Source organism: Lethenteron reissneri, chromosome 34 (assembly GCF_015708825.2).
Source record: "Lethenteron reissneri isolate LAM-NWPU_2019-01 chromosome 34, ASM1570882v1, whole genome shotgun sequence".
NCBI classification, from domain to species: Eukaryota; Metazoa; Chordata; class Hyperoartia; order Petromyzontiformes; family Petromyzontidae; genus Lethenteron; species Lethenteron reissneri.
In genome coordinates, this window is record NC_083812.1 from 11,483,953 (window position 1) to 11,506,750 (window position 22,798).

Consider the following 22,798-nt stretch of genomic DNA (forward strand, 5'->3'; position numbering starts at 1 on the left):
CGACTTTGACTGCATCGGTGGCGAATGTCCGAACCGGTCTCGGACAATCTCCTCGATCGACTCAGCCTTAAGCGAGTGTCCGGCGCGGTGGGCTAAAGCACCAGGGATACAGAGGGGTGGAGTTGGGCGCTTTGCTGGCCGCATCACCCCCTTGAGCGCCGTGGTCGGCCTTAATAGGTGCTCGCCGACCAGTTTATAAGGCGCCACGGAAACTGTTTGTCGTTTTTACGAGTGCGCGTGTGTGTGGCGGGTTTAACGACACATTTATATTTACGTGTGCGTGCGTACGCGCGCATCCAGCCCGATGCTCTTATGCTGCCACATAAACGTGTGAGGGGCGGGCGTGGTGGCGCGGAATGCGTGCACCTGTGCGCTGGGCCGCTCCCCTGCCGGGGCGCGCAGTCTCTCGGCACGGTGCGCCACTTTAACACGGAGTGGGCTTTCAAGACCACTGTCATCCAGAAAACGGGTTTTTTTGTTTGTTGTTGTTGGGGTTAGATCGCGTAAATAGAAATTTGTCGTGAAACCTGCCACCACCTGACATGGCCAATTGACGAACCTTACTAGTTGGCTGTGTCGGGTGGTGGCGGGTTTAACTACACATTTATTATTTACGCGATCTAACCCCAACAAAACAGCAACCCGTGTTACAGTGTGCCACCTGGACACCGAGTTGTTTGCGATTGCTAATCTGGCCTCTCACGAATCCGGCGACCAAAGGGGTGAGCCCTCCGGATGGCGGCGGTCTCGCGACTCTGTCACGGCTGCCCTTGAATGGTTGCTTGGATAATGTCATGAAGAAAACGCCTCTGGTCCAGGTTGTGGTGGTGGTGGTAAGACTCTTTAAAGAGAGATGTGGGTGTTGACTCTGCAGCGGCTGTGGGTTTATAGCAGGCGGCATCAACGTCGTTGGTCACGTTGACCTGTCGACGACCCACTGAGGTCTCGCAAACTAGAACGACAAAGCGAAATACCCCCGTATAGCCTTTAACAGACCGTAGGGGCAAGTGCTGTTAGCGAGCACCTATGAAGGCCGCAAAAGTACACGAGGGGGTGGATGGGTGGCCGGCACCACGCCCGACCACCTTTGTCTCCCCAGTAGCGATGCTTACACGCCGCACCAGGCACTCATTTTGGAGGCCGAGTTGACCGAGGGGAGGCCCTAGACCGCTTCAGATGATCGTCACCGCAGTTGGTGACCGCGAGCGGGAATCGAACTCGAGTCCGCCGGGTTCGCAGCGAAGCGCTAACCGCTGCACCCACCGCTCCTCACACCAGGACTCATCCCTGGCCCCAGACGTCGAGTCGGAGGTGGCGGTAGTTTAACCTCCCCCCCCCGCCCCCCCCCCTCCCTGTGGGAGCCCCGGCGCTGCTTGCGCTCCCGCGGGCTAAATTGCTGATTAAACAAAGACGGCGAGGGGGCTGCTCACACAACTTGAGGCCGGGCGAGTGTGCGCAGCCTCCCCGCCGTCAACACGGCAACGGCACTCGGAGGTCGACTGAAGGCGCTCGGAGAACCGGTGACCTCGTGGCGTTGAAGCGCCGAGCCAGAGGCAGCCGAGAACCCGAGTTCAATTCCTCCGCTGGCCCGGTCTCTCTCCGGCCAGCGGTCCCCGACTTGGGATCGTGGAGTTTCCGGCGGTGTGAGAGCGGGCGAGGCTCTGCGGGTCCGCGTCGCGCGGCAGCGATCGCCTGTTCTGGCTCGTGCTGAACCGAGAGTTTTGTCCACTTTGTATAAAATGTGAACCTCTTGTGCCTTCTTGACTTCGATTAACGACTGTCCGTGTTTCGCCTGTGCGCACGTGCCCCCAGGGAACCGAGTACCCTCCTCTATCGGCCCTGGGAGCCGGCATGGACGACGTGAAGTCTGGGATGGTGGGGCCGGGCACCCCGGAGATGGCGGCGCAGTCGTACCCCCTCGTCACCGGTGAGCGCCGTGCGGCTCCCGCGGCCGCGGTCGCTCGGTCTCGCGCTTGACGACGATGCTGTTGAGCCCCGCTACGTGAAAGGCGTGGTTAAGTTGAATGCAGATTGAACGCTCGATCGTTTATTCCAATTCATGGATGAATGGAAGCGACCGTTGATGACGGCGATGATGATGGCGATGATGACGGTAATGACGACGGTGATGATGATGGCCATGATGATGATGATGATCATGACGGGCTGACCGCGATGGAACCCACGACCGCCCGACCGTGAGACCCGAGCTGCGATACGAAGAGCAGCAGACGAACCCTCGGAGCTGCGCACCTTCACTTGCACTCTCGCTCTCTCTCCCTTTTCCTCAACTCTTTCCGCTCGTCTTGCCAACTCCTCCTCCTGCTGCTGCTGGCGGTGACCAATCCCGGGGCAACGCGAGCTCCATTCTGAGACTCAAATCGTCAAATCACTCACCCTCCCGGCTCCTACACCTTGTCCGCGTCCCATTGTCCGAGCCAACAGGTGCAAGGCTGCTGCTTATATGCATCGAACAAAGGCCGTCTCTGTCTCCCTAGATGGTGATGTATTGTAACAAGTTCTCATTGTGGTCTGAGTCAGCCTAGAGGATGCCCAGGCCAGGTTTACATAGCAATTGAAACAACGATCCCTAGTGTCTACCTATCACCAATGCCAACGAATTGTAACCCACGATCGCTTTGCACCCAGGGGCGGCTCACGATAGCTCGTCCAGCACTTGTCACTGTCGTTTTGTGCGCGTGCGTGCCACGCCACCCATTAATGGATGCTCGTGAACAAAACCTCCTCAATTAACACGCCCGTAACAAACACTAAAGGGCCCTCGAATAAAGTAGCCTACACCGACTGTCGGGAGAAGCGCTGTCAGCGAGCGCAGCGCACGGAGGGGTGCAGCGGGCATCGCCGATCACTGCGCCGCCACTCCCCGCATTCGCAAAACGCACGCGACGACACGCGCAGGTGTCTATGTGCTCTCACGTGCGGGGCGCTGCGTTGCGCAACGCAGATGCGTGGCAGGTGTGAGCGATGGGCGAGGGCGACGCGGGCTGTCTCGTGGCGACGCGCTGAGACCGTCGCCCACTCGGCGTTCGAGGTGGATGCAATCGCAGCCCCCCCCGCCCCCCCCGCTCACTCGCCCCACACCCATCGTTCGTCTCGGTGCGCCGCCGGCACCGAGCGGGAATAATCTCCGCCCACCTGTCGGAGATTTGGCGGCGGTGGCGTTAAAAGTTCGCGGGGCGAAGGAACGTCACGTGCGTGCGCTCAGCAAAAAAAAATAAAAAACGCGAGCCGCATAAGAATGCGCCGTTCCGCAGCGTGGCTCAAAGGTTCGGGGCGCGCTCACGTCGCTGTCCGAGACGCCTCTCTGGGCCCTCGTAGTTCGAGCGATTTAATTTAGGTGGGTGGGGGGTGGAAGGGGACGGTCCGTACCAAATCGGCCTGCGTGCGGCCGTGTCTAGGAATCGAACTCTCGGTGCTCGCGCAAACCGGCTCCCTGGAGGGGGGCGGAGGGGGGTGGTGGTAGGCGCTCGGAAGCTCCGCACGACGCAGACGCCTCGTGGTGCGCAGCGGCTCCACGCCCCGCGGCGACGCCGCGCAGACTCGCCGGGTCCGCGCGTCTCTGGGCAAATCATAATCCGTTTAGAGCGATCAATTTGTACAATTCCTTCGTGTGAGCTCAATTTGCTGGCGATAGCAGGGGGGAGGGGGAAAGGAAAAAAAAGAAAAAAAAAATCCAACTCCACTCGGCGACGATGGCGTGACCCGGGATCGATACGCAGGAAAAACAATTCGCCGAGGAAAATATCGTTGCCGTGCCGTTTCCATTCGCCTCCTCCCGTCGGAGGGGGGAGTGCCGCGCGCGCGCGCGGTGTGACGTCATTAGCTCCGCCCTCGTCGAGGCCACCTGGATTCAGACGCAGAGGTCCAGAGGCCGTCGACAGCGGAACGGTGTTCCGTTTGGGCGGGCTGCGTTTGGACAATGCTGCGGCAGCGTGAAGAGCGTGTCCGAATAGAGCACCTCCAATCGCGTTGTCCGCATAAGGGACAAAAAAACGAGGCAGAAACTGGAACACAAAAAAAGGTCAAAATTGCAAATGGAAGCGTGGAGAGATACACGCTAGGAATGTCACTGAGAGACTGGATTAGTAGCACGGGGATCAGAGGCATGCTATTGGCTGTGAAGGGAAGTTTAGTGGGCTTGGGCAAGACACGTGGCTAGAAGGCACGATGGTCAATGGACCAGACTAGTAATGGAATGGCGCCCAATGCAACGACCGCAGTGGAGATGGAGCGACGAGGTCAGATTGGGTGCAGGAGTGAGATGGACTGCGTCATTACAGGATGGTGGAGAATGGGGATGCCTTCATCTAGCAGTGGATAGACAATGGGTGATGACTATAACGTTTTTTGGACATGGAACAGTGTTTGTCTGTCTGCGTGGACGGGTCCGTGTGCCCCGCAGTAACCTGGTTGTCTCCCTCCAACTCTCCCAGTGCTGTCGTAGTGGAAATCGTGGTCGTTATCTAGCTCTGATAGAATCGAGCGCAATATTGTTCACCCGATTGTTATACAATGGTTAACAATTGACGACAGCCACTACCACCCCCCCCACCTTGACATGTCTCCTTCTCGTCTCTCTGTTACTGCTACTATGACGGTCGTTGGTACAGCCACACTCTCATCAATGATCTGTCTCTTCCTCACCTCTCTCAGCGAACACTGCTGTCAGACGCTGTTCTCGGTGGGTGGGTGAGTGGTGGGTGGGTGGCGAGTGGGTAGGTGAGTGGTGGGTGGGTGGGTGGGTGGCGAGTGGGTAGGTGAGTGGTGGGTGGGTGGCGAGTGGGTAGGTGAGTGGTGGGTGGGTGGGTGGCGAGTGGGTAGGTGAGTGGTGGGTGGGTGGCGAGTGGGTAGGTGAGTGGTGGGTGGGTGGCGAGTGGGTAGGTGAGTGGTGAGAGGGTGGGTGGTGAGTGGGTAGGTGAGTGGTGGGTGGGTGGCGAGTGGGTAGGTGAGTGGTGGGTGGGTGGCGAGTGGGTAGGTGAGTGGTGGGTGGGTGGCGAGTGGGTAGGTGAGTTTACGAACCAGGTAATATCCTAGCGAGGCTAAGGGAGCAGATTGCCATCTTGGCCCCATCAGTGTTTTGATTGTGAGAAGGGCCTCATGTAAGTAAGACAACGATGGCGTCAATGACAGATTCCATAAACAAAGCAGGTCGGTACCAAAACCCCTGCAGCTATCATTTGTAGTGAATCTCATACAAATAGTAAACCTAGATAACAGACCATGATTAATTTATTTGATAATTTCATCCGCATCGTGAACGATAACGAGGAACAACAAAAAACCCTCGTGGCTTTTTTTTGCGAGTAAAACTTTTAATTTCATTTGTAGCCTTCCCAATATATATGTAAAAAAAAAAAAACTCGCGTTAATATTTCAACGTGTTTTTGTACCTTACTTAGCGTACGTTATAATTGTGTGCCGGCGCGTAATCATAAAGTGTTAATTAAATATTCATGGCCCTGTGAATCCGCGCTCATGAATTTAAAAAAATGTTGCGATCACGCGGAGTGATGCACGTCGGATCAAGTGAGCACAAACCCTAGCGAGTGTTTCAACGAGGCTCACCCAGCGAGCGTTTCAGCGAGGCTCACCCAGCGAGCGTTTCAGCGAGGCTCACCCAGCGAGTGTTTCAGCGAGACTCGTCCTGTTAAATGGATACCGACATGCGAGATGAGATCTGGGTATCGGTGTTAATGTTTAGAGGCAGTAGATGAACTAAATAAAATCGTTCGAATAGGCTTCAACAGTGAATAATTTCAGTCGACAAATATTAAATGATATTTATATCTTGAATAATCTAGGCCGGTGCCGTTGGAGTTTGAGCACTCAATTCACAAAAATTGAGTCAGGGGTCAATGTACCCCATCATCATACATTTGGGGTGAATGAAATACAGACCAATTCGTACCAATGTTGTTTTCATGGAGACACTGGCCCAGGAACAGTAATGTGGAGTTTCCACCACTGGCTCAAACATGCCAATGGATGTGAGTACTGCCCAACAATGACGTGAGCAGGTGGACTGTTTGACCTTTGAATTTGGTTAAATTATTTTTTAAAATCAATCGCTGCTCAAGCACAGCATGGGATGGGGCCTTCTCCATTGGCAGCTCTCGGCCAAATTTTGATTTAAAACTTTCGTGACTGCAGGGATTAATCTTCTTGGTCACGTAGAAGGGAAATAATAAAAATAAACCATAATAAAATACAATAAAAATAAAACATAATAAAATACAATTGTGTTTTATTATGTTTTATTTTTATTATTTTATCATTTCCCTTCTACGTGACTTTACCGAAAGAACCAAGAAGATGAGCTCTCGGACAGTTGTGGAAATTCCACATTCCCATGTGACACCTGCCATGGACTTCCGACAACGTGTTGCTCGTTGTATCGATCCAGGAGGAATGATGGGCTGAGCTGGCACCTGGCCAGAAACTTTACCGATAACAACATCCGTACTTGGAATTACGTTTCAAGAGATGTTTTGTTTTAAGAAGAGCAATTTGTTAATTGATCCGGTCAAAGCAAAGTCAACGCATCGTCCTTCTCAAGAAATCGTTGGCTCGGCCAACGGTGGAAATTCCACATTGCCATATCAGCCGCCAATGTCGCACCAAACAGAGGGAGAGACTCACCCAGTACATTGTCGAGTTTGCCATGTTCGTTATTTGAAGTTATCTGGCTTTGGGTCTGAAAACATTGAGGCTCGCACAGATTTCACAACCGCAGTGATAAGGTGCGTGCAAGTGAGGCTTTGTTGTGACAAGTGCGAGCTTCGGGTTACATCCATCTGCATTAGGGGCAGAGACACTCCACATGCTTTTGCATGCGCAATCATGAAGCGATCATTACGCTCAGATTTGTGGGCAATTATTTTGCGAGTTTTGCACCACCGTGCCACCTTGTACCCAGCAGTTTTCCATAAAAGCGGCGCAGGAATGTGAAAAAGCACCACGCGCGCATTATCCATTCTTATTAAACGTTAAGTCCTCCTGAGGTCACTGTGACCTTTTGTGAGGAGGAGGAGGCATCCGATGGCGCGGAGAGACCGGCACAACAACCGACGCGCGGCTGTCCGCATGCCGAGGGTGTTCGTGGATCCACCACGTGGGAGATTTCAGCGGTGGCTACGAGAGCCGCGGCGTTGTGCCGCCTTGGCGACCCGACGGGACGGCTTCTTTTTTGGGTTTTCGCTCAAGTCCGTGCTCGTCTCTGCCCCCGGGCGATGCTGAGCCAACGGTGGGAAATTCCACGTTTCTGTGGCAGGGGCCAGTATATCCCTAGGTTGACCACTCTGGATGTAATGACCCCAGCGGGGGGCGGTGGGCTAGAGTCGACCGACAGCTCGATGGTTTCCTGCAGGCGGCAAACGAAACTCGAATGGGGCGGCAGAAATTGTCGGCGGAGCACGGACGCGATATTACGACACGTCATGTTTAACATGCACATTGTTGAAAATGTGAGTTAATTGTTGACTAACAATGAACGTATGTGCCTTGAGTCACTTCGCACGCTCTCATTTATTGCTCTAGAATTGCTGCGATGCAACGGTTTCAATGTAACAATAATAATGCACACAGCCCTCTGCCCAACCGCTGATGGAAGACGGCCTACTCACGCCGTATTAGTCACCAGGCTCGCTTGGCCGTACTTCACCACGCTGGTCACGTGTGGTGTGGTGAAGTGGAGGGGAGAGAGACGCAGGAATGCTTCTGATGCCACTCGCCACTAACGTTTGTCGTGACCGGGAATCGAACTCGGTTGCTGGGTTCAAAGCGCCGCTCACCGCCAGGGTACAACACGGCTGCCAAATTCATCTTTATTATTTTATCTGCTTGGAGACTGCTCGCGGTTGCCCCTCGCGAAACCCTATTCCCCGCAGCTCTAAACCCACGCTCCTTCACGCCAGCGCTGGCAGTCGCTTTAAAACACCGTTCAACTGCAGCCTCTGCCAATCATAATTGTTCTGTTTTGCTTTACGTCCTCTCCTTCAATACTCGGCGTGGACTACGGCTCAATCGCACCCCCCCCCCCCATTAGAGCGACTTTCTGGAAGCAGAGCAATGGCGAAGGAGGCGGGCGCCCCTTAGGAAGCCGCGCGATCGATCGCAGGGCAGCGGCCGGGGTGTTCCCAGTGATCTCGTTCCGCGTGGTGCCCGCCGCCGTAGCTTTGCGCAAGCTACGGACCCGACGGCCCACGAGTTCGATAGCCTGCCACGGCTAATGGCCCTGGCCGCACCGCCCGTTCGTCAACCGGGCAGCATGGTGCAGCGTGATCGCACGGCCCTCCTCCCCCTGCCCCCCCCGCCCCCCATTACCAATGCAGCGTGAGGAGGTTTTCATCCAGCAGTCGATTGACACAGAGGACTGTAAATTGTTCAGGTGGCTGAGTCCACGAGACCCACCTCCGCATGGGAACCGACCGTAGGCACCACGTGTTGTCGCCAGGGTCTGGTACCCACGGCGGCAGCCACGCTGGCTCCGACATTTGTGACACGGCCATTATGAACCCCCTCTCCTTAGCCAGCTTGGACCCACAGCATAAGATGCAGCGGGCCAACATGACATTTCATATTCGCTGGGTCTGTGCGACGAGACGTAAAAACAACGCCCGTCCTACGGGGAGCAAAATAGACACAGTGTGTCATTAAGTGGGATGCACGGCGTGGCCGGGCTTTTGGCAGGAGCATTATTTTGGGTTCTCCTGCTGGGGCGGGAAGTCTCTGCGTGTGGCGTGGCAGGCAGCCAGCCCGCCGAACATTCGGGCCGGCCAACGAGCCAGCCGGTCGATCAATCACGTGGCCAATCAGACGGTCAGTCAGGCGACGGGCAGTCGACCGGTCAGGTCAGTAAGTTGGTCCGTCAATCGGTTTGTTTAGTCAGCTGGAGATCTGGCCAATCATCCAGCCGGGGTGGCCAGTCACCCAAATATTTATCCGGCTAACCCACCAGCCATCAAGCTCTGCAGTCGTTTAGTTACCCAGCAAACCAGGCAGCCAGGGTGGCCAGGTAATCGTTTAACCAATTGATGAGCCAGCCAGCCACCAGGCCAGCGAGCCAGTCCGCTCGCCATGTAACCATCGAGCCAGTTGCCAACCAGCCGCATTCTCGTGACAGAGAGTACTGGGTGCGTGCCCAGCCACCTGACTTGGAAGTGAATATCCTTCGCAAGATATCGGCTTTCACCTGGCAGCAGTGGTAATAATAATACTAATAATAAATAATGCCCCGTCTTGACACGAAGAATAAATTAAAAAGCACTTGTGAGTAATTGAAAGGCCCCTTTAGGAATTTGGCATCAACATTGTCAAAGACATTTGAGTCTCTGGGCGTAAGCACTTGCTTGTGCACGTTGAATGCAGCGGGCGGAATGGGTTCCGTTCAGCGCAGCGCGTCTCCGTGTCGTCCCGGCGATTAATCGATAAAATAATCGATTTTTACACTTGCGGTGGGCGCACCGACTCGCGCGCGTGCAATTGAAATGCTAATTGTGCATTTAGCACGATATGGAGGAATCGGAGTGCAGAGGGGCGTACAAGCGGAACCAGGCGACGCGCGAGGCAGACAACGCCAACGCGGCACAGAGACGAATCGATTCTTGACTCCGTGAATCGAGGGGCGCCCGGTGGTCTACGATGAGTCTCCTCAACCGGTTACCAACTTGTAACTTGCGTGTAAGGAGACCTCTCGAGTAGAGCGAGGTGCCTCGCCAATCAAGCGAGTGTATGCGGCAGTGCCCGTGCCCATTGGCAGTCCTAGAATCACTGGTGGAAACTCCACTATTGCCATGGCAGGGCCCAGCCTGTCCATAGGATGACCACTGTTGCCCTTCCCACAATAGTGGCTCTCACTTCATCGGCCCTGGAAGGAAGGAGAAGCTTGCAGTGAGAACCATCGTAGAGGTTTGTTTTGGGTCAGATTGCGTAAATATATAAATGTGTCGTTAAAACCCGCCACCACCCGACACAGCCAACGAGTAAGGGTTGCCACGTAAACAGAACGTGCCATATTCGTAACTAGTACAGCATTGGCATGTAACTAGTACAGCATTGGCATGTAACTAGTACAGCATTGGCATGTAACTAGTACAGCATTGGCATGTAACTAGTACAGCATCGGCATGTTCTGTTTACGTGACAACCCTTACGAGTTGGCTGTGTCGGTTGGTGGCGGGTTTTAACGACACATTTATATATTTACACGATCTGACCCAAACAACCTCTACTGTGGGTGATATTGGTCGCGAAAGCCTCCCACGTGTTGAACTGCAGTGAGGACCCTGACCGGGATGCTAACTCACAATGATCCCGTCGTCATGGTGCTGCACGAGTGCCCGAGGGTGTGCGAGTGAGTGCTTGGGGTGGACGCGCTGCGCACAGGCAGTACGAATGGTTGTGTGGCTGCCACTGGCCACGGCACACCTCGGCACCACAGCAGCACCACCTCGTGCGCCGTGCCAACCTTACTAGGCGCTCGCTCACATCACAGGGGTGTTATTTGGGTGAGACTGGGTTTTTTTCTGTGCTGAGGCTCTGGGGGCATGGGGGGGGAGGAGGGATTGGGGGGGAGGAGGGGGTTGTGGAGATCTGGGCGGGAGGCGCGCGTCTCCACGTGTCGGACGGCAGAGAGAGCGAGCGAGCGAGCGAGAGAGAGAGAGACGGCCGTGATAGATTTATGGCCCCGCAAAATTGCGCGTAATTATTACAATTGTCTAATCACCGCTAATTGATCCGGAAGCCGATAGCGACTTCCGCAGTCCAAAGGTCCACTTTGCCGGCAAAATTATGGGAAAGTTAATTAACGCCATTAATTAAATAAAATTAAACGAGGCAGAGCGACGTCGGCACTTTTCGTCCAAGGACGGGATGGGGAGAACCCCCCTCCCCCCGCCGCACACCGCCTGGTGCACGGTGCACGGTGCATGGTACACGGTGCATGGACCATGGTACACAGTGCACGGTGCACGGTGCATGGTACACGGTGCATGGTCCATGGTACACAGTGCATGGTACATGGTGCATGGAGCATGGAGCATGCGCGCGCGGGTGCGGCAGGGACGGCCACGACTCGCTTACAACGGGAGGGCCCCCGTCTGTCCCGTTGCCCGCGCCGACCACGCTGGGACCTCGGCCGAGTGCGCTCCTCGCGTAAAGGGGCTCGCGGGAGCGCTCTCGACGGCGACCCAACGGCCCCGCTTTGCCGCGGGGATGGATCGCACGTAGCGCGTCGCTCGTCCCCTGAACGTGAACGGCCGGAGCGGGCAATGCCGGCGACGATTCTCTGAACCGGTCCCGCACCTCCCCTAGGTCGACTCCAGCCTCACATGAGTACCGAGCGCGGTGTTTTAACGTCGCCACTCGGGAGGCAAAGGCGTCCGGCCGCGGTGTTGGCCACCCACCCCTCGTGTGCCGTGCCGGCCTTCATAGGTGCTGCTCGCTAGCAGCACTTGGCCCAACGATCTGTTAAGGCTACACGGGGGATCTTTGTCTTTGATGTCACGCGAGGGGTGAGTGCATTCCACGTCCCGGCGTAGATAGCGGCGAGGGAGTTTGGTGAAGCCCTCGTTTCGCTACACGATCCCCTCGGCGTGCAGTGCACTGATTCTGGCAGCGTCATCATCGTTATCGGTGTCCCTGGGCCTTAATTCCTACCCAGAGGAAGTCTATATCTTGCCGTTAAAACCGCTCAGAGCTCACGTCGCTTAATCCTCACTCGGAAATCAGTGCCCTCCGTGCTGCGAGTAATTATTTAGCTGTGGAGTCATGTGGACGGCACTGGGAGCCAGATCTCTGTCGAGTGTGGGATTTTTCTGGCTCCTCGTTCAGTTTCCTCCAGGTTTGTTGGGCTTTCATCTCCGTATGTTTTTCAGTTAACGCGTAAACGAGATTAACGACCCACAGATATTACCGGGCGGCTGCAGAAGTGATCCGTGCGTGGGGGTGGGGGGGGCAAGCTTAGTGGCCCTGTGCATCGTCACCCAGACCGCCCGTCGCTCCACTCAATGTATCTTGGGGAGCGCGCGCACTCCTGCTTTTGTATTTTCACTCCGGTTAATCTTTGGCACGTGGAGTGCGCCACACCTCACCAGTTTTCTCCCCGCCCGCGAGCGTTCTGTTGTTAGTGGCGGGCCACTCGAGACCCACTCGGGGGACTTCTCGAGGGCTCCCTGTTTTACCAGCAGATACACTTTGCTCTCGGCCGAGTGGAGTGGATGAAAAATATCGGAAAGAAAGGCCTAAACAGAGAGAGAGAGAGAGAGAAAAGAACGCAAGGCTCCGGTAGCCCTTTTGTCAGCGGGCAGAGTCCTGGAAAGGCTCGACACCGCTCGCTGGATTACAGGAGAGTCCACTCAGGGTGACGCGGCTGGAAAGCGGCGAGCCACGTGGAGCCGCGCTTCAGCGGCTGTTGTTGTAGGGAATGCGTCCCTGCCACCCCCACCCCACCCCCCACCCCCCCCCCCCCCCCCAGGGGCCTCGGGTGTTTAATTGTGAGCGTCGAGTGTGGGAGGTCAACAAGACCGCCGTGGGAGGTTTGTTTCAAAGAGGACGGGGAAGAGAAAGTTCTTGTTTGTCCAAGGTCCTCGGTTGTTGAGAATTGGAAGCTGACCGTGACATTGTGCGAAATATCAACATTGAAGGACAAAATGTCTCCGCGGTCAAACGGGTATGGGATGGTTATTCGTCGTCTGTTAAAGAGACCTGAGCCTATGATGGAAATTCCACATTCTTATGGTGGGAGACCGTCTCTCCGTGGCATGGCCACGGTCGACCTCTCACGACGACTACACGGCGCTGACTGTCGACGCCGCAGGTGGCGGTCCGAGCGGAGCTCCGACTTGGAAGTGAAACTCGTGACATATCCATCACGGGTCAAGCGCTTTGGACGAATGCAGTTGTACGCCATTATTCGTGTAAAGGGAAAACAACATAATTGGCGGTAATGCCGACAAAGAATACGCTCACAATTCTTGAGGTGCGTCGCGGAAGGCTTAGAGGAAGCCACTCCCTGCTGCGTTGTCACATCTCACGGACGCCACTCACACGAGGAGCGGAAAGGAAATGCGAGCGGCAACCCAAACGTGGAACCGTTCTGTGTCCGTCGGAACGCATTCTCAGTATCGTTAGCGGCGGGACGCTCTCTTCATCAAATGGATCTTAGCGGCGGGATTGGGAGCTGCGCAGCTGTGTTTGCCGAATAAACTCAAGGAGTACGTTTACAACGAGGGCCCAGCTCTTGAACGTGGAGAACACGCCGGAAAGTGTTCTACCAACATGACGGTTCACCCTTGCCCAATGTTGCGAGGTCATCACGGCCACTGATGCTGATGCCATGTCCTGTCACCATTGCTTCTTGCCTATTTGGCCAGATTCTGCAACTGTTGCAAAATATGAATCTCGACCGTTAAGTTCCACGCTCGCAGTCTCACCACCACCACCACCACCTCAATCGCGCTTAGGCCTCCCCCGTGACCTCCGACCTCTGAGTGCCACTCCACTGCCCGTTCCCTTAACCTGCCCTCCGGCTCCTCCACTCTGCACGTGTGTCCCATCCGCCCTGGGCAACCTGCCCTTCCTGATTACACTTACAGTGCTTTCCTGCCACGCTCCATTCTGAACTTCCAAGCTGCTTTTACCCTATCCTCGCCTGAAATTTCTAGCATCCTCTGCATCTTGCCTGATCGCTTTGTTGAAGTCCAGCAGCGGTACATCGTCACGAATTACTGCGTGCACTGTTATTAAATTAAAAAATGTGTTTCGTAATAATGACCGGGCCAAGATCATCGCCCCTTTGGGCTTGACAACGCGGTTTCATCACGGGTGGCTGGAACCCGGGTTTGACCCCAGGGTTTGAAACAAGGTCTGAATCCAGGGTTTGAACCCAGGTTTGAACCCAGGTTTGACCCCAGGGTTTGACCCCAGGGTTTGACCCCAGGGTTTGAACCAAGGTCTAAATTTGAGATTTGAATCCAAGGTTTGACCCCAGGGTTTGAACCAATGTCTGAATCCAGGGTTTGAACCCAGGTTTGAACCCAGGTTTGACCCCAGGGTTTGACCCCAGGGTTTGAACCAAGGTCTAAATCCGAGGTCTGAATCCAGGGTTTGAACCCAGGTTTGAACCAAGGTCTGAATCCAGGGATTGAACCCAGGTTTGACCCCAGGGTTTGACCCCAGGGTTTGAACCAAGGTCTAAATCCGAAATCTGAATCCAGGGTTTGAACCCGGGTTTGAACCAAGGTCTGAGCCCAGGATTTGAACCCCGGATGTCAGCGGTGGCTGCTCCACGCTGCGGCGTTGCCATTGTGAACCCCTCAGGCCTTTCAGATGCCTCCCCTGAACGTTCGTCACCCGGTTGAGCCGCATGGCGCTCCCGTGCAGCGCACGATCAGTAGACGAGCGATGGCAACGCGATGGCTCCAAACGTCGTCGCGAGGGCTTCTGCCCATTGCTGTTGTTCATGTCCCCTTGTGTGCCTGCTCTTGTCCATGTGTGTGCTTGCAATGCAGAACTACCCGCGGCACATTTCGCTTTTTGTTGTTGTTTTTATTTGTTTATATTTGTGTTGGTTTGTTTATTTAAGAATCCAATCTGTGCCAGTTATAACAATAACTTGAACCGAATTGGATTTTCTTAAAATGAACGATGCCTTGCTGTGCATTCACACGCTTCCACACGTGTTTGTTTAAAGTATCATCAAAGACTTGAAATGTGAACGAGCCAAACACACAATTACAAAATGAGATTTGTTTATGTGCGACAAGAGGCGTGCGTGCTCGCCAGAGTCAATCCGCGCAGTGTGCTTCGATTCAAACAAGCTTGGCATCGTGCTCATTTCCATCGATGGCCCTGACTCGGTGGTGATAATTCCACATTCTTATGGCAGGGACCAGGACACCCACATGTGACAACCGCTGTTGACTTTCACTAAGGCGGTTCTCATTGTTATGATATCCTGAGGCTGGTTCCCAGGAGCTCTGCCTTATCCCAGCCACCCAGTGATAGACCACCCGTGGTCGCGTGGATTTTTCTCCAGGTCCTCGGGTTTTTCCCTCCATATTTAGGAAGGTGCGTTTAGAGAATTTGGCCGCTTTTAATTTCCACGTGACGAGCCACTTCGTTGAGCTTTCATTTGTGGCCAGGTCTTAATGAGAGCGATGTAGTTCAGTGACCCCCTCCCCCCACCCCCGTATTGCCCGCTTGAGCCACTGCAACGTGGGACGCGCGTGGCGCCACGTCGATTGTGCTGCTTAAGTCACGTGCGGGTCGCCGCGTGCGTCTTTCGTCGGGACGCTTTCGCGACACCGCTTCGAGTGTGTAATTAAATAATGAGGCATTCCACTGCGAGCGACCTACGGGGTTCAGCACAGACTTCACGCACAGGAGCGCACGCACGCACGCGCATAGACGCACGCGAACACACCACTACGCACGCGCACAAGTACATGCACACACACACACAAAAACACACGTGCATGCACTAAGATCGTCCACACATATACTTGTGCACATATAGGCTTTCGCGACCAATATCATCCATAATACAGGTATTTTTTTTAGGGTTAAATCACGTAAATAGTTACGCGTAAATAGTTACGTGGTCTAACCCCAAAAAACACCTGTATTTGTAATGTTCGCCTTTTGGCGTTCTCTGGTCTGACACTGGTGAGACTAGGCCCTAAAGAAGCCTGTCTCCTGGGTAGGCCAATCAGTTTCAAAGACAATGCCATATATCATCAGAACATGTTTTGTTTCCATGTTCATCGCAAGCGTGTGTGGTTAATGCAGACTTTATTGCTTGCAAAAGGTTTCTATTTGGTGTTTGAACATCTGAACACCCGCTGTTTTATTGCTAGAAAGGGTAAAACGCACTCTGCCGATGAGACTCAGAGAGAGTGAAAACCGGCCCTGGGTTTGTCACTTTTTGAAACAAACGCTATTGGGAAAACACCGCTCCACGAGGCCCATCGGCTGACGGACAAAACAGAAATACCAGTTAGCGTCGAGGCACCGACGTTTTGTCGGTCTATTATTCATTTGCTGTGAGCAGGCCCGGTCGGCTGTAGGCAACGCGCCACCGTCACGGTCATTGACGCTTCATCTCGGTTCGCGATGCTCCATCGTCGTGTCGTCGCATTGTGCATGGCTGCCGCTCCCCGCCCCTGCATGCGCGTACTCACGGCCGTGTGCATGTCGCTGTGCTTGTGTCTCCCCCCCCCCGCCTCCCTGCCCCGCTCTGTCCCTAGACCAACGGCCGTCCCCCATCAGCCTCAAACAGAAGGCGATGGAGGGCAGCCTAGCTAGCCACTCCCCCTCCGCGCTAGCGGGCCACGCGCTGGCCGACCTGCAGCCCATCCACCCGGGCCACGCCACGGACCCGTGCCCGGGCTCCGTTAGTGCCTTTACGCACCACGCGACGGCCTACGGGCAGTACGCGCCGGCGCAGGCCTTCGTGCCAGGTACGGGCGCCCCGCGCCGCCACGCTCCGCGCCGGCTGCCGTTCCGCACCGGCGCGGCGAGCTCCGTCTTTCCGCCTCCTCCTCCGGGCTTCGTGCTTCTGCTCAAAGCTGACGTCTCATGAGCGGACGATCTTGTTGTCTCACACTGGCCTAGGGTCCAGATGATCTCTCTCTCTCGCTTTGTCTCTTTCCATCTGCGTATACGTCTTCTCGTCACCGTCTATCTTTCCCCGTCACTGTCGCTGCCTATTCCCATGTCTCTCTGGCTTCGTCTATGAGTGTCTCTCTAGCCCTGCATATCTCTCTCTTTCTGTCACTTTCTCTCTATTGCTGTCTCTCACATTCTCTCACCATCTTCGAAATCCTCCATGGACTCAGCCCACTTCACCTCTCCCCCCTCACTCTAACTCCCCTTGCCCTCTACTCCAACAACCAAGGCCTCCTGCTCGGTCCTCCAGCGAGGCTTTGCTCGATGGAATGTCGCTGCTTCTCCTGGGCCTGGAGCTCCCTTCTCCGACTCAGTTCCTCTGTTCACGCCCAGGCCTAACACTTCTACTCTCTCCCTCCTCCTTCAATGTGACGATTTACTACTGCATTCGAACGTACTGTTTTCCCAACACGGGTCGTATTGTTTTATCCGTGCACTCGCTGGTGGAGTTGGGGGGGGCGGAAGAAATCCACGATCAATCAATCATTTTTAAAAATATCAATCAGTCATTCATTTAATCGGTCAATCAGTCAATGGGAATGCCCCACTAATGACAACGTGAGAGAATGCATTGTGCCTCTTAAGCAAGTGAGACCCGGGAGAAATGTGGTCTTCCGGTGGACGTGCGCGTATCCACGTCGAGCCCACGCGAGGATTGCGTGGCGCTCATTTGCGTGGGCGGCCGTGAGTCGAGAGTGAAAATTCCACATTCCTATGGCGGCAGCCAGTCGCCCCACTGGACGCCCCACTTTGAGTGTCCCCACGCGACGACGATCGTGTGATCCACCCCGGGGGAGAGATGAGTTGAACCCCTGACTGGGAACTGAACTCGTGTCCTCTTGACAGTGATTTTGAATGTGCTCAACCGCTTGCGCTCGTGTTTGTCGCGCACGTGAACATTGACATATTCAACACTGCGAAGCAAGTCAAAAGTGAGGCAAACGTGGGGTCAATCGTCATTTCCTGTTCAAAGGCCCCAACGTCAGCAGCGGCGGGAATCGCACATTCCCATGGCAGGGGCAAGTATGTCCGTGGAACAACTGTCGTATGCTTCCCACAAGCCGGGGCCGATTTAACGGCAGTGGAGGGATGACGAGAGAGCGATGGGCTGCGTTGACCCTCGGCTGGGCTTTGAACTCGGGAGGGCTCCGATTGGCAGACGAGCGTTCTGACCCACCAAGCCCGTGTGGGACAGCTCGAGGTGATGATCTCCACATACCGGGCGAGAACAAGTCGCCCGCACCCGAGCGGGCTCTGCAGCTTTGTGGGAAAGCAAAAACCTGAAGGGGGCAGCGGACTAAAATTGGGGGAATTGTTGGAGCGTGAAATGATCAGGTTTGTGCGACGCACATTAACCCGGACGGGGGGAAAAACAAGGGGTCCTGCCCCCCCCCCCCACCGATAGCAGTGGCCGGAATGCGTGACGTCACGATGACGGAGGCGCGAACAATCACGTTCCCCCTTCGAGCGGGGATCGGAGCGTCTTAGCCGAGGCGCTTTGTAGCAACGCGGGGGGAGACAATGACGGGAAGAAATCCCACGACATCAAAGCGAGCGCAGGTGGGATGCACGGGATGTCAGCCTGCGAAGAGGCGGTGCGTTCTTTGCGGGAGCCAGGCTGAGTTCCGTGCTAGAACGATCAGCGGGTGCACGTTGTTTTTTCTTTTATTGTGACATTCAGATCGGCTGACCTGGCAGTTTGAAGCGCGGGCGGCTTCATTGTTTTTTTGTTTCAATGTTGTTGTTTTAGAAAGAGGCCCATGTTTTTAAAAAAAATGTTGGATTTAGGCCAACTGTGTGTTGTAACATACTTGGGGAACTGATGGAATATTTAAAAAGTTGGTTCCTAGTGTTGAGCGTTTTAGTGCAGGATACAAAGTAAATGGTAGTAGATGATAGCACTCATAACACAGAATAGTTACGTTCTCAAGTATCCTTGCTCATTTTCTTGGTTCTTTCGGTAAAGTGACGTATAAAAAGAAAATAATAAATTAAATACTAGCATACGACGTTTCGATTGCAACACAAGCAATCATCATCAGGTATAAATGAAATAGAAACTGTTGTATTACATTACATTTCTAAGTATGCTAGATTTGTGTTTCTATTTCATTTATGCCTGATGATGATTGCTTGTGTTGCAATCGAAACGTCGTATGCTAGTATTTAATTCATTATTTTCTTTTTATACGTCACTTTACCGAAAGAACCAAAAAGTAATTCCTGCAGTCACGAAAGCTCCAAATTAAGTTTGCTCATGGCTGTTCGAGTGGTGCCGTGGTTAGAGCACAAACTCACAATCCCAATTTCTACCAGTTCAAATTTCATCCCTCCACGGTCAATAAAATAGGTACAAGATTTCGGTGCGTCAGCAACGGCTCTGCTACGTGGACAGTGGGCCCCTGCCACAGGAACGTGGAATTTCCACCACTGACTCAGGGCCACGGACGGAGACGAGCAACCTCTCTGATTTTGACTTTCTTGGCAGCCACTCGCGTTGGCACTGCGCTGCGTTCAGCTGACTCTGGCCAATTTGCACTCTCCTGGGCGATGTAGGATGCAGCAGCAGCAGCGTGTGTGGGTAGATGTCAGTGGGAGGGGGGGGGGGATGCCAGGAGATGTACATGCAGACACAAGGCGTGTTAAAAGCAGTTGCCCCACGCGGCGGGAGTAACCATTCACCCCCGGACGAGCGAGCCCATCAATCTTCTCGATTCGTGGTCGCGATTTCGATGCAATCATCGATTCGTTTTACGGCATCGTCGTGACGGCCGCAGACTCTCGCAGCCCACGTGGGGCTCGGGTGTCAATTGAATCCATCAAACGCGCACAGAAGTAGCAGCAGCGGCGGCGGCAGCAGACGTGAATCAAGAAAAACAAACGTAGATCCTGCCATGAGATGCGACCGCAAATAAAACGAGGTGGTTATTCGACGACGCTTCGTTATACAATCACCTCCCCCCCCTCCTCCCACGTAGGTACGGCACAGTTTTGAACTTCTTTCGCACCGTACGCTGCCAATCGCGCGCACAACGATTCGCCTTTTTGTGTTGCGCACGCGCGAGAACAGCCCCAAAGCCCCACAACACACAACCCACAGCCTCACAACCCACAACCTCACAGCCCACAGCCCCAAAGCCCCACAGCCTCACAACCCACAATCCACAGCCTCACAACCTCACAGTCCCGCAGCCCACAGCCTCACAGCCCACAGCCCCACAACCCACAGCCTCACAACCCACAGCCTCACAGCCCCAAAGCCTCACAGCCTCACAACCCACAACCTCACAACCCACAGCCCCATAGCCCCACAACCCACAACCCACAGCCCCACAACCCACAGCCTCACAACCCACAACCCACAACCCACAGCCTCACAGCCCACAACCCACAACCCACAGCCTCACAGCCCACAACCCACAACCCACAGCCTCACAGCCTCACAGCCTCACAACCTACAGCCCACAGCCCCACAGCCTCACAGCCTCACAACCCACAGCCCACAGCCCCACAGCCTCACAGCCCACAACCTACAGCCCACAGCCCCACAGCCTCACAGCCCACAACCCACAACCTACAGCCTCACAGCCCACAACCCACAACCTACAGCCCACAGCCCCACAGCCTCACAGCCCACAACCTACAGCCCACAGCCCCACAGCCTCACAGCCCACAACCTACAGCCCACAGCCCCACAGCCTCACAGCCCACAACCCACAACCCACAGCCTCACAACCCACAACCCACAACCCACAACCCACAGCCTCACAGCCTCACAACCTACAGCCCACAGCCCCACAGCCTCACAGCCCACAACCCACAGCCTCACAGCCTCACAACCCACAGCCCACAGCCCACAGCCCCACAGCCTCACAAGCCTCACAACCTCACAGCCTCACAACCCACAGCCTCACAGCCTCGCAGCCCCGCAGCTCCTCACTTCCTCGGGCGGCGTGAGACCCCCGAGCGCGCCAAGGCAGCGGGCCAGTAACTTGTTAAAGTGTTTCGTAAAATCGCCCCTTTTGTGTCGACAGACAACAATGGAAAGTCGTCGCCGCTCGAGTTAAACAGAACAGCTGTTTAACTCGAGCGTCAAAGGGGGGGGGGGGCGGGGGGGAGAGTTTGGAAGGAAAAGCATTATCAAGCAATCTTAGGAAGAAACAAATCTGAAGGTGGTGAAGCAGTGACTCGATCTCTGGACAACATCGCCCTACGTTGCTGACTCAGGAGGGGAGTAGTGTAGAGGAAATAGGTTGCCGTAGGTTTTTTTTTATTGTGTACTGCGAGGAGATTTAGTGATGGGATGTTTTTTTGGCCAAACCTCCCCCGATGCAGGACCCTCATGAGGAGGAGGATCGAGACCTCGGGCTCGGTAAATGAATGACTTTACGTGCAGACTATTTTTAAACAATAACTAAACATAAAATGCAATGACTAGGCTGTGCAATGTTATACTGAAATTAATAACATTACTCATTAATCGCAACGTATTAAGCAAATTGCGCGAAGTGGTGGCGCAGTGGTTAGTGCACGGTCGGCATCCATGGAGTTGGTCATCTAAGTTCGATGCCTGTCCGTGGCGAACACCAGTGGCGAGCGCTATCTGACCCGGCCCCAGTGGGCCCTCCTCCGCCTTCACCAGCCCACGCTGACCAGAATGGTGAAGTATGTTCAGACGACCCTGCTGGCCGACGTGGCGTGGGAAAGCCATAATCCAACAATGACTTGAATGAAAGGCCGATCTTTACAGTATCCTAACTCTTCTTGGTTCTTTCAGTAAAGTCACGTAGAAGGGAAGTAATAAAATAATAAAAATAAAACATAATAAAATCAAATAATTCTCACTGAAAACATAATAAAATCAAATAATTCTCACTAGTCAGAATTATTTTATTACTTCCCTTCTACGTGACTTTACCGAAAGAACCAAGAAGATGAATCCCTGCAGTCACGAAAGCTTTAGATCGAAAAAAGTATCCTAACTTTTTATTTAGCAAATAAAAAAAATTGTGCGATACAAGACAATCTTTAGGTGCGCTGTGTCCGTTTACAAGAAAGCAAATATTACTTTTAGATATTCTTTGGGTCTTTCGGTAAAGTGACGTAGATAGGTTCAAAGACAATAACAAAAAACTAAGACGTTTCGACAACAACACAAGCGATCGTCATCACACAAAAAAAACTATCTGCGTGATTTTACCGAAACACCCAAGCTTTAAGTCATTATTTTTAGACTTAAGAAAAAATGCATTTCTTAAGTTGTGGTTTTTATTTAAGAGGCAATGAAAATAACCCATATGTTATGCAAATCTCGCGGATTGAACGTTGATAAGAAATTCTTGTAAACTACTGTATTGGGAAATTGACTTTATGCAAAAGAAGAAAGCTTTGCAAAGCTAACCGGTTGAACTAGAATCCATGTCAAAGAACGCACGCACGCCCTCGCGAGATTTTATCTGAAACAAACAAAAACTTGCCGCTGCATTTCATTGCAAATCTACGTCGTGTCACGGAGCAGCTTGCGCAATGGTTCCAACCATTTTTTTCTTCTACCCTGCCCAAGAGGGAGAGAGAGAGAAAAACTAATTACCACAAACATTTTACGGCCGCCTGTTGCCGTGATGTTGCCGGGCAACTCCGGGCGGAGAAAAATAGAACAGTGTGCAGCCAAAGCTCATTAAATCAACAATTTCCTGCCGAGGCCATAAATCTATTATTCGTCGGGTAACTTATTGTCTTTAAATGGTGATCTTTTCGCGATCGCCCTGTGACTTATTAAACGCGTAAGAAAGGCAGAGCGCGCGCGTGTGTGTGTGGGATGAAAGGGTCACGTGATAAGCGCCCCGTGAGCTCACTTTGAAGTGGCCCAAACCAATTTGCTGCCCTCTTGATTGTGTTCCGAGTAGGGGCACTTAAAAGAGTGGCCCCGTTTCTCGAGATAGAATTAAGTTGGCGTTATTGCCGTTGTTTTGTATCGATTATAATTTTATAGACGTTGCTGCTTGAAACACAATTCTCATTTTGGGTTTTGTTGTTGTTTAAAGATGTAAGCTTTGATTTAGAAATGCTTGCGTCTGTTGAAACGTCAAGCGTCAGCAAAGAGCGATTGGGA

The 22,798-nt window shown here is 53.7% G+C and overlaps 1 protein-coding gene across 5 annotated transcripts in view; it reads left to right on the plus strand.

Annotated features, from left to right (window-relative positions):
• The window catches only part of LOC133350664 (paired box protein Pax-2a-like), a 339,735-nt gene that overhangs the window by 295,303 nt on the left and 21,634 nt on the right, over positions 1-22,798 (plus strand). For 3 of the 5 annotated variants that reach the window (XM_061565266.1, XM_061565267.1, XM_061565269.1), the window contains exons 7-8: positions 1,813-1,927; positions 16,266-16,478. In XM_061565266.1, coding sequence (XP_061421250.1) covers positions 1,813-1,927; positions 16,266-16,478 — 328 coding nt within the window. The remainder of the gene's footprint in view (positions 1-1,812; positions 1,928-16,265; positions 16,479-22,798) is intronic. The other 2 variants (XM_061565270.1, XM_061565268.1) reach the window with 1 other exon arrangement.